This window comes from Tenrec ecaudatus, chromosome 18 (assembly GCF_050624435.1).
Source record: "Tenrec ecaudatus isolate mTenEca1 chromosome 18, mTenEca1.hap1, whole genome shotgun sequence".
NCBI lineage: Eukaryota > Metazoa > Chordata > Mammalia > Afrosoricida > Tenrecidae > Tenrec > Tenrec ecaudatus.
The window spans coordinates 1,517,566-1,528,758 of NC_134547.1; the positions used below are offsets into that span (position 1 = coordinate 1,517,566).

Genomic DNA, 11,193 nt, shown 5'->3' on the forward strand with positions numbered 1-11,193 from the left:
ACTAAAGAACTTTATTACAAGAAACCAATAGTGACCTCAACAAATGGAAGAATATCCGATGCTCATGGATTAGAAGACTCAACATAGTAAAGATGTCAGTCCTGCCTAAGGCGTTATATAAGTATAATGCAATCCCGATACAATTACCCTCATCTTTCTTCAAAGAAATGGAAAAACTGGTTACCAACTTCATATGGAGAGGGAAGAAGCCCAGAATTAACAGAGAATTCCTCAAGAAGAAGGACACAGTGGGAGGGCTTGTTTTAGCTGATGTTAGCACATACTGTACAGTCAGTTGTCTAAAACCGCATGGTTCTGGTACAGTGACAGATACTCAGACCAATGCAAAGAAACTAAAAATCCAGAAATAAAATCATCAGCATACAGACAACTCCTCTATGATAAGGACTGAAAAAATATCCAATGGGAAGCAGATGCCCTCTTTAACAAGTGGTGGTTGAAAAAATTATCTACCTGCAGAAAAATGAAATGAGACCCTTACCTCACTCCATGCATAAGAATAAACTCAAGGTGGATCACAGACCTTGAAGTTTACTCCAAACTATTAGGGCCATCAATGAGGGAATTGAGACCAAATTGAGAACTTTGGCACAGGGAATATATAGACTGTTAGAAATAAGGAAGGACACAAACACAGAGGACGCCCGAATTGACAAATGGATATACTGAAGATAAAACACCAGTGTAAAAAAACAAACACCGGGGGGCGGGGGGGGTGGGGAAGAGGACCTGATGCAAAGGGCTTAAGTGGAGAGCAAATGCTTTGAGAATGATTGGGGCAGGGAATGTATGGATGTGCTTTATACAATTGATGTATGTATATGTATGGATTGCGATGAGTTGTATGAGTCCCTAATAAAATGTAAAAAAAAAAAAAAAAGAAAAGGAAAAAAGAAAGAAAAGAAAATGATTAGGGCAAAGAATGTACAGATGTGCTTTATACAATTGATGTATGTATATGTATGGATTGTGATAAGAGTTGTATGAGCCCCTAATAAAACGTTTAAAAAAAAACACCAGTGTACATCAAAAGAATTCACCAAAAGAGTAATAAGAGAATCCATGGACTGGGAAAACATCTTTAGCAATGACATATCAGATAAAGGACTTATTACTAAAATCCACAATACTCTGCTGGCTTCCCAAAAGAAAAAGAAAGGACCTGAACAGAAGTTTTACGGGGGCAGAAATCCGAATGGGCAATAAACATATGAGGAAATGTTCCTGATCTTTACCCATAAGAGAAATGCAAATTAAAATAACAATTCAAAAAATCAGAAAGCAACAAATGCTGGGAGTCAGGAACTCTCATCCACTGCTGGTGAACCTGTAAGTATTACAGCAACTATGGAAATCAATCAGGCGATATGTAAAACAGATGGAAATCGAGTTACTATATGACCCAGCAATCCTCCTACTGGGCATGTACCCGAAAGAGGAAAAAAACAAACCACGGCCAGACATCTGTGTTCCAATGTTCATCGCAGCACAGTTCACAATTGCAAGGAATTCGAAACAACCTAATTTTCCATCAACTAATGAGTGGATTAAAAAACTGTGGTGCATACGTACAATGGAGTACAATGCATTGTTAAAAAGAAGTGATGAAAATATGGAGCACATCACTGCTTGGGAAGAACTGGAGGAAATCGTGCTAAGCGAAGCAAGCCAAGCACAAACGGATAAGTAAGTACAACATGAGTCCATTGAAGTAAGCTTTAAAAAAATTCAAAAGGGGCATAGGGATAAAGCTACTATATACGAACATTCCTGGGGTGAGGACGAGGTAGTATGGCAGGGGCAAGACCAAATCCAGGGATACATATGGCAGCCAACTAAGGAATGGGGGTTAAGGAAAAAAATTTAAAAAGAAATGGGCAGCTGGGGCACAGGGCACTCACTAACCCACCCAAGGGGAGGGTATTGTTTATATCTCCACAGAGAAAAGAGGGACCAGACTTCAACCCAGTGCTCCAAGGTGTGAATGCAACATGCCAACATGGAGTAGGGAACCAGTGGAGAGGTCTGAGGGTCTGGCCCCAATCCCAACTACATGGACAGCTGACCCTCCCCCAAGAACAATTTATTTCAGAGGACAGCACTGAATTTGCAGCTCCAGACGAGGGACATGTCTGATCAGAGCATAAGGGAACAAATGAATGGGGAGAGAGTGGAGCACATCATGGCCCACCAAGCCATGAGGATGATATTCCCACTCAGAGCAGCCAATCTACAGAGAAGACCACATGGCCGACCCCAATATGAGACGCGATATCCCTCACTGATCCATGGCCCTATAAGGGACAACACTAGAGACACAGTGAGGGAAATCTGCTCGATCTGATCCCACCACACCGAAGCAAAACACTAAGGGAGTGGAACAGAACAAGGGGAGGAGAGCAAGGAAGTCCCCAGGGAATACAAAAAATAGACTTTGGGGCCAGGTCTTGGTGCCCCAACAGACTTGACTGGAAAACACTCCTAAAAGCCAACAAACAGTCCTTGAACTAACTACAAGCTTTTCTTGGTGCTGTATTTTGTTTTCATTGACTTATTGTTGTTTATGTTGTTGTTATTTTATTTTGTTGCTTGGTTTTCCTGTCTTGTCTTTGTGCATGTTATTATCTCCACAGGTCTGTCTAAATAAGATAGGCTGGATGAACATTCTGGAGAAGAAAACAACAGGACCAACAGTTCCAGGGAAACATGGGAGAGGGGGAGGTGGGCGGGGGAAGGTAATGGTGGTAACAAACCCAGGGACAAGGGAAGAACAAGTGATCCAAACCAGGAGGGAGTAGGAAGCCTGGTAGGGTGTGACCAAGGGTAATGTAACCGAGAGCAATTACTGAAATGCAAATGTAGGCTGAACATGATAGTGGGACAAGAGGAAAGTAAAAGGAAATAGAGGAAAGAGCTAGGAAGTAAAGGGCATTTATAGAGGTCTAAATAAAGGCATGCACATATGTAAATATATTTATATATGAGGATGTAGAAATAGATCTATGTGCATATATGTATAGATTTAATATTAAGGTAACAGATGGACACTGTGCCTCCACTCTACTACTCCCTCAATGTAAGAATACTTTGTTCTATTAAATTGGTATGATGCTCACCTTCCCCACACAATTGCTGAAAACAAAGCGGGTCCATAAGCAAATGTGGCTATCTAGCTGCAAATAAGCAGCCATCTAGCTCAGAAGCAACAAAGCCCACATGGAAGAAGCACACAAGCCTATATAATCAGGAAGTGCCAAAGGGGTCAGTTATCAGGCATCAAAGAAAAAAAAATCTTATCATTGTGTGCTCACCTCCCTGATACGATCACTGAAGACAAATGGGTGCATAAACAAATGTGGCGAAGAAAGCTGATGGTGCCCGGTTATCAATAGATAGTGTCTGTGGTCTTAAAGCCTTGAAGTTAAACAAGCGGTCATCTAGCTCAGAAGCAACAAAGCCCACATGGAAGAAGCACACCAGCCTATGTGATCATGAGGTGTTGAAGGAATCAGGTATCAGGCATCATCAGAACAAAAAATCCTATCATTGTGAATGAGAGCGAGTGCGGAGTGGAGACCCAAAGCCCATCTGTAGGCTATTGGACATCCTCTCTCGGAAGGGTCTCGGGCAGGAGACGAGCCAGTCAGGGTGCAGTGTAGTTACGATGAAACCTACAACTTTCCTCTAGTTCCTAAATTCTTCCTCCCCACCCCACCCCCCAATATCATGATCCCAATTCTACCTGGCTAGACCCAGAGGATGTACACTGGTACAGATAGGAGCTGGAGGCACAGGGAATCTAGGGCGGATGATCCCTTCAGGACCATTGGTGAGAGTGGCGATACCGGGAGGGTGGGGAGGAAAGGGGGAACCGATTACAAGGATCTACATATAACCTCCTCCCTGGGGGACGGACAACATAAAAATGGGTGAAGGGAGATGTCAGACAGTGCAAGATTTGAAAAAACAAAAAATTATAAATTATCTAGGGTCCATGAAGGAGCGGGGAGCCTGGAGGGAGGGGAAAAATGAGGAACTGATGGCAGGGGCTTAAGCGGAGAGCAAATGTTTTGAGAATGATGAGGGCAATGAATGAACAAATGTGCTTTCCACAATTGATGTATGCATGGATTGTGATAAGAGTTGTATGAGCCCCTAATAAACTGATTTAAAAAAGAGAGAGAGAAGGTAAGGGCCTACCCCCAAACACACCAACTCACACAGCATTACAAAATCTGGTGCAAATGAGTCCACTTTTATTATTATCTTACAACATAAAACAAAAGACAGGTGAGGTAGCAGAGTCAGGTAGTCCTTCAAACCAAGAAATGGCCGACCAGGCTCAGGCAACCATATGAGTCGTGGGAGGCAACACCCTCCGGGAGTGGGCCTGGACCCAAGGGTGCTTCAGAATCTGGGCCGGAGTCATTCGCTCCAAGGGATGATATCTGAGCAGCTTGGAGATCAGGTCCTGGGCCCCAGCAGGCATGAAGGAGGGAAAACGCATGTCCACCTTAGGAGGCCAAGGAGAGAAGAAAGGGGAGTCCAGTTACTTTCTTCGGTTGAGCTTCTCCCTGTTGCTTACATCTTTTCCAAGGACTATGCTGGATGTTCCTAGGTAAGCTTCGTGTGCCCCCCTACACCTTAGGTCCAGCAGTCAGGACCAGCTAGCATGCCCCGGGATGCCCACAGGTTGTCCTCACACCTTGAGGATGCGCTCGTAGGTTTCAGCGGGGGTGGGGCTCTCAAAAGGAGGACTTCCCACCAGCAGCTCATAGCACAGCACCCCGATGCACCACAGATCCACTCTCTCGTCGTACGTGTGCCCCTTGATCATCTCTGGGGGCAAGTAGTCCAGAGTCCCACACACTGTCTTTCTCCTAGAGGAAGGCACAGCAGGACACACTGAAAGCATGGGCCTAGTCCATAGGAGGTCAAAAATGCCACACTGTCCCTTTGCCCAGCAGAGCACACCCCTGTGACGAGGATGGGGTCGAGGTCCCGGAGAAGGCAAGTGCCGATCCTTTACTTTAGAATTTATACATATATTTCTTCAGCCCAGTGTTGCACAAGAATATTCTAAGCATCACGTGCTTTGGGACAAACATCCGTGACCTGGAGATCATTATATATGTGATGGTTCGTGACGTGATGAAATGCCTCTGAGTTATGGTGGCATGGTCCTTAATTTATTTGCATGGAAATTTACAAGTAAAGTGAGAGATTAAAATAGAGAGTTGCAGGGTCTAACTGAGCCACACGGTTTACCTAAGGACATAGGTATCAGTTTAGGGATGAGGACAACATCCTTAGTAAAGCAGAGGGCCAGTGAAAACAAGGAAGACCCCCAACGAGGTGGGGGATTCACACAGTGCCTGCACCAATGGGAAAGGTGCACGGCCCAGTGGTCGTTCTTTTTTTTTAATGGAGTTTATACAATTCTTATCACAATCCATACATATATCAATTGTGTAAAGCATATTTGTAAATTCATTGTCCTCATCATTCCCAAAACATCTGCTCTTCACTTAAGCCCCTGGCATCAGCTTCTCATTTTTCCCCTCCCTCCACGCTTCCCCGCTCCCTCATGAGCCCTTGATAATTTATAAATTATTGTCATATCTTGCCTTGTCCACCGTCTCCCCTCACCCACGCCTCTGCTGTCTGTTCCCCAGGGAGGCGGTCACATGTAGATCCTTGTAATCGGTTCCTCCTTTCCAACCCACCCTCCCTCCACCCTCCCAGCACACCACTGGTCCTGAGGGGATCATCCACCCTGGATTCCCTGTGTTAAGAGCTCCCATCAGTACCCATGTACATCCTCTGGTCTAGTCAGTTTTGCAAGGTAGAGTTGGGATCATGATAGTGGGGGAGGAGGAAGCATTTAGGAACTAGAGGAAAGTTGTATGTTTCATCATTGCTACCTTGCACTGACTGGCTTGTCTCCTCCCTGAGACCCTTCTGTAAGGGGATGTCCAGTGGCCTAAAATGGGATTTGGGTATCCACTCCGCCCTCCCCACCTCATTCACTATATTGTTGGGTTTTTTCCTGATGATGCTTGATACCTGATCCCTTTTGACACCTCGTGATCACACAGGCTGGTGTGCTTCTTCCATGTGGGCTTTGTTGCTTCTGAGCTAGATGGTCGCTTGTTTACCTTCAAATCTTTAAGACCCCAGACACTATTGTCTTTTGATAGCCGGGCACCGTCAGCTTTCTTCGCCACATTTGCTTACGCACACGTCTGTCTTCAGTGATCCTATCAGGGAGATGAGCACACAATATGATTTTTTGTTCTTTGATGCCTGATCCCTTGGGCACCTCGTGATCACACAGGCTGGTGTGCTTCTTCCATGTGGGCTTTGTTGCTTCTGAGCTAGATGCCTGCTTATTCACCTTCACGCCTTTTAGACCCCAGATGCTACATGTTTTGATAGCCAGGCACCATCGGATTTCTTCACATTTACATCAGCGATTTTGTCAGGAAAGTGAGCGCCATAGAATGCCAGTTTAATAGATGCAAGTATTCTTGCATTGAGGGAGCACCCATGTGGAGGCCCAATGTCCTTCCATTACCTTAATACTAAACCTATAAATATATGCACACAGATCTATTTCCCTTTTCTCATATATATATATATTTGCATATGTGCATGCCTTTATTTAGACCTCTATAAATGCCCTTTGCCTCCTAGCTCTTTCCTGTTTCCTCTTGTCCCACTATCATGCTCAGTCTTCATTTGGGTTTCAGTAATTCCTCTTGGTTACATTACCCTTGATCACGCCCTACTAGGCCTCCTACACCCTTCTCCCCACCAATTTGGATTTCTTGTTGTTACCTTGTTCCTGGGTTTGTTAACACCACTACCTTTCCCCCAGCGGTCTTTCATACAACTCCATTCTAACAGAGACGACCCAGGATTGGAGCTAAACCTCAATGCAGTGGTCCTCAACCTTCCTAATGCCACAGCCCTTTACTACAGTACCTCATGTTGTGGTGACCCCCAACCATAAAATTATTTTCGTTGCTACTTCATAACTGTAATTTTGCTACTGTTATGAATCAGGTGACCCCTGTGAGTCTTTCAATCCCCAAAGGGGTCACGACCCACAGGTTGAGAACCACTGCCTTAATGTGGGGGATGAATTAAATCAGATCATTCCCCCAGGACCAATAATAAGAGTAGTGTTACCAGGAGGGGAAGGGAATGGTGGGGGTAGAAGTGGGAATGCACACAATGACCTACCTATAAGCCCCTTCCCAGGGGGATGGGCAACAGAAAAGTGGGTAAAGGGAGACATCAGTCAGTGTACGACATGAAAAAAATAATGACTTACAAATTATCTAGTGTTTGTGAGGGAGGAATGGGACAAAAATGAGGAGCTGATACCAAGGGCTCAAGTAGAAAGAAAATGTTTTGAAAATGATGATGGCAACATATGTACAAATGTGCTTGACACAATGGATGGATGGATGGATTGTGATAAGAGCTGTACGAGCCCCCAATAAAATGATTTTTTTAAAAATCAGATCATTCCCAACCAGCCCCAGCCCCACCTACCTTAGAGAGGGCGTGTGCACAGACCAGCCAAAGTCTGAGATCTTCACCTCACCCCTGAGCCCCAGCAGCAGGTTCTCTGGCTTAATGTCCCTGTGAATCACCTTCTTCTCGTGGCAGTATATCAGTGCGTCTGCCAGCTCCTCCATTATCTTGTGAGAAAATGAAAGGCCGCTCATAAGCCTTGGTGGCTCAAAAGCCACAACCCACGTGGACCTTGGAGCCCTCTCCTCCATCAGCACCACCCGCTGACCGTGGCTGTGCGCTGCTCATCGAATCTGCATCTGTGTTTCAGCTCCTTGTAGAGCTCGCCCCTTGGGGCGTACTCCAGAATCAGGTACACCCGCCGAGCGTCGTGGAAATAGTTGTAGAGGCGCAGGATATTGGGGTGTCTAGAGGAGGGATGGAGACTGGTCAGGGTCCTCCCTGGGGCCTAAACCTATGATGCTGCCCCAAGTGACTGGGCGTAAACCACCCAAACCAAGCCTATTGCCATGTAGTTGATGCCCACCTTACAGTGAACCTATAGGAGGACTCCCCACCTTGGAAATTTTAAAGCCGTAATCTTCACACGAGCAGATCAGCTCTCTTTCTCCCGCAGACTTGACTGGTGAGTTTGAACCGCTGAGCCAATCGTTGCCCAGTGCTGAACCTAGACGCCCCCTCCTATTCCGCCCCCCCCCCGCCCCCAAACCCCTTCCCTCAAGTGCCCCTGAAGACAAAGTGTGCTGGGACCAGAACAGCAACATTCCTGTCTGGGAGTGAGCAAGGGGACCGGCAGAGGCACACAGTGGACCCTTACATGGACTATCTGCGTGGAAGTGCGGTGAATATAGGGCTCTGCCTGCCGTGGGAAGCAGAGAAGGTTGGGTGGTAGAAACCGGAGGGAAATGGGCTCAGACTCGTGTGGGAGCCTCGTCCAGAGTTAGTCCTTACTGTAGATGGGCCTGGATTTCAATTTCCCGGCGCAGCTGATGCTCCAGCCCTTCCTTCTCGATCTGTGACTTGAAGAGGACCTTCAGGGCCACAATGAAGCCGTTCTTCTTGAGCCGAGCCAGGTACACACTGCCAAATTTCCCCTTGCCCAGCGGACGCCCAATCTCAAAGTCATCAATCGTTAGGCGCGGCCTGAGAGGTCAGGGAGACAAGAACGGCACTTCGAGAGAAGGCACAGGGGCACAGGTGTTTCGCTGACATGGCAAGGGCCCAGAGAGACAAACCAGTGTCGAGCCAATGCCAAATGCCAACGTGAAAAACCGCATGGAACCGCTGTCCTTGAGTCGATCTGAACTCCTAGCGATTCCACAGGGCAGAAGAGAACTGCCCCGTGAGGCGTTCGAGGCTGCCCGAGCTGCAACCGCACCTTCCAGCGAGCAGCACAGGGCTTTAACCACGGCACCACCAGGGCTCCCCGATGCTTGCTTTCAATGGATGCTTGCTTTCAATGCCGCGCATTCATTCACACGACACGCCCCCACCCTGCCGCGGTCTCCTCTTCATCCCACCCTCCTCCAGGTTCAAATGCAAGGGGTGGCGGCACATGCTGGGCTGCTTTGGACGCTCTGTCGTTACTGGGACGGAGGAGGGTGGGTGGGAGAGGGGAAGCGGTGGGGAGAAGGAGGTGTTACTACTGAGTCTGCGAACGAACGAACACACACACACACACAGAGAGAGAGAGAGAGAGACAGAGAGAGAGAGAGAGAGAGAGAGAGAGAGAGAGAGAGATACTGACGCTCGGAGTCCACCGACCTTCCCGGATCCTGGTTCTCATCGGCTTCCCCAGTTGGCTGAGCAGGGCCCAACTGGCTGGCGGCTTTCCAGGAACTCATACCTTCGGCCTGTCAATGCCGTCCGTCCTGGGCCCTCGGGAGCCGGAGCTCGGGGCTCGGCTCCTCGGAATCCTGGCAGGAAGACCACCAACCCGGAGCAGGCAAGCCACCGCCGCCTCCCGGAGCGGCTTCGGCGACACGCACGTCGCCCCGCGACGCCTCTGCCCGAGGCCTGGAGGGAAAGTCGACACGACCCGGAAACGGCGGTTAAAGTGCCCGCCCTACCCAGTTCCCATTGGTTGGCGTGTCAGAAGTGGGCGGTAGCGAGGCCCAATAGGAGAGAGCAGGGGCAGCCTCGGGACGGCGGCCGAAGGTGGTTGGTCGCAGAGACGAGGGGCGGGGTCCGGGCCGGGCGGTCCGGGCGGGCGTGGCTGGGCGGGCTCCTCCTGGGGAGACCAACCTGGGGGAGGCGGGGCGCAGAGCGGGAGGGCGGGTTCCGGGAAGGGCAGGAGTTCGAAGGGCGCCTTTTATTTTATCCCCTTTAGACAAAATTGGGTTCTGAAACCAACTCTTGATTGATATGCTCAAGAACCCTGAGAACCGCCTCCTGTTGCTAAGGAGGAAGCTGATCGAGCGCATAAAACGGGAATAATGATCCTCTGCCTGCCCCTGCCTGTGGGTGAGGGAAAGATGACGCTTTCTGTTACAGCCTTGGAAACCCAGAGGGGAAGTCCCACTCTGCCCTCTAAGGTCACTTTGGGCTAGAATCTGATGGCAGTGGGTTTGGGTGGCATGGTGGGTTTCGAGTTAGGCTACTAACCCCAAGGCCAGCAGTTCAAAGCCACCAGCTGTTCCATGGATGAAAGATGAGGCTGCCTGCTCCAGTAAAGATGTACAGCCTTGAAAACCCACAGGGACAGTTGTACTTTGACCTGTGGGGTTCCACTGAGTCAGAATAAACTTAAAGGCAGTGTGTTTGAGGTTTTTGGAAGCTCCGTTGAGCTTCTAAAACACGTAACCTGGACCCTGAGCAATAAAACGCATCATTAGCAGTAGGCGCGGTCACGTCATCTCTGACTCAAGGCGGTCCCTCATACAACAGAACAAACTCTGCAGGGGTCCATGCCATCCTCATAATTATTTTAATAAATGTTTGAGCTCATTGTTTCAGCCTTTGTGACAATCAATCTTGTTGAGGCTCTTCCTTCGTTTCGCCACGCCCCCTCCCACATCTACCCCCTTCCCCCCCACCAACACACAAACCTTTTTAAAAACCAAACATTGTTACTCTCCAGAAACTGGTTTCCCTAGTTACTAAAACAATCTTGGAAATTAAGGTTCCCACACGAACTAGAGTAGACAATTAGCACATATATTCCCCATTGTAGTCTTCTCCTTTCAGTGTTTGCTAAATGATACCATTTGATGGACCAATGAAGACCCTAGTGTAGTGCATTAAGTGGTGGGCTGCTAATTGAAAGATCGGGGGCTTAAACCCCCGTCGGAGAAGGAGGAGGGTGTCTGCTCTGGTAAAGATTTACAAACTTGGGAGCCCTGTGGAGTGGTCCTCTCCACACTGTAGCACTCTCTCTAGTACTATAATATCCACACTACAGTACTATAGTACTCATTATAGTACAGGCTTGCTTTCAGTCAGAATCCACTCGATGGTGACAGTGATATTTGGATGGTCGTTACTGAAATTTGTACCAAGAATTATTTAGGAAAGATAACCATTTAAATGGCAGAATCACAATGATGTAACCATTTTTAGCTAATCTATGAGGTGAGACTTTTACTGACTTGTAATCGTACACAGCGTTGACTTTATGTTTCTTCAGAC

General features: G+C 47.8%; 1 protein-coding gene across 1 annotated transcript; it reads right to left on the reverse strand.

Moving 5' to 3' along the window:
* Nucleotides 1-4,260: 4,260 nt before the first annotated feature.
* On the reverse strand, nucleotides 4,261-9,549 carry LOC142432457 (aurora kinase C-like). The gene is made up of 6 exons (XM_075537694.1): nucleotides 9,331-9,549; nucleotides 8,518-8,709; nucleotides 7,835-7,973; nucleotides 7,585-7,733; nucleotides 4,727-4,901; nucleotides 4,261-4,534 (listed from the first exon to the last, which is right to left on the reverse strand). Exons 1-6 carry the CDS (start codon nucleotides 9,408-9,410, stop codon nucleotides 4,364-4,366), a joined length of 906 nt encoding a protein of 301 aa, XP_075393809.1. The 5' UTR covers nucleotides 9,411-9,549; the 3' UTR covers nucleotides 4,261-4,363.
* Between the last annotated feature and the right edge of the window lie 1,644 nt (nucleotides 9,550-11,193).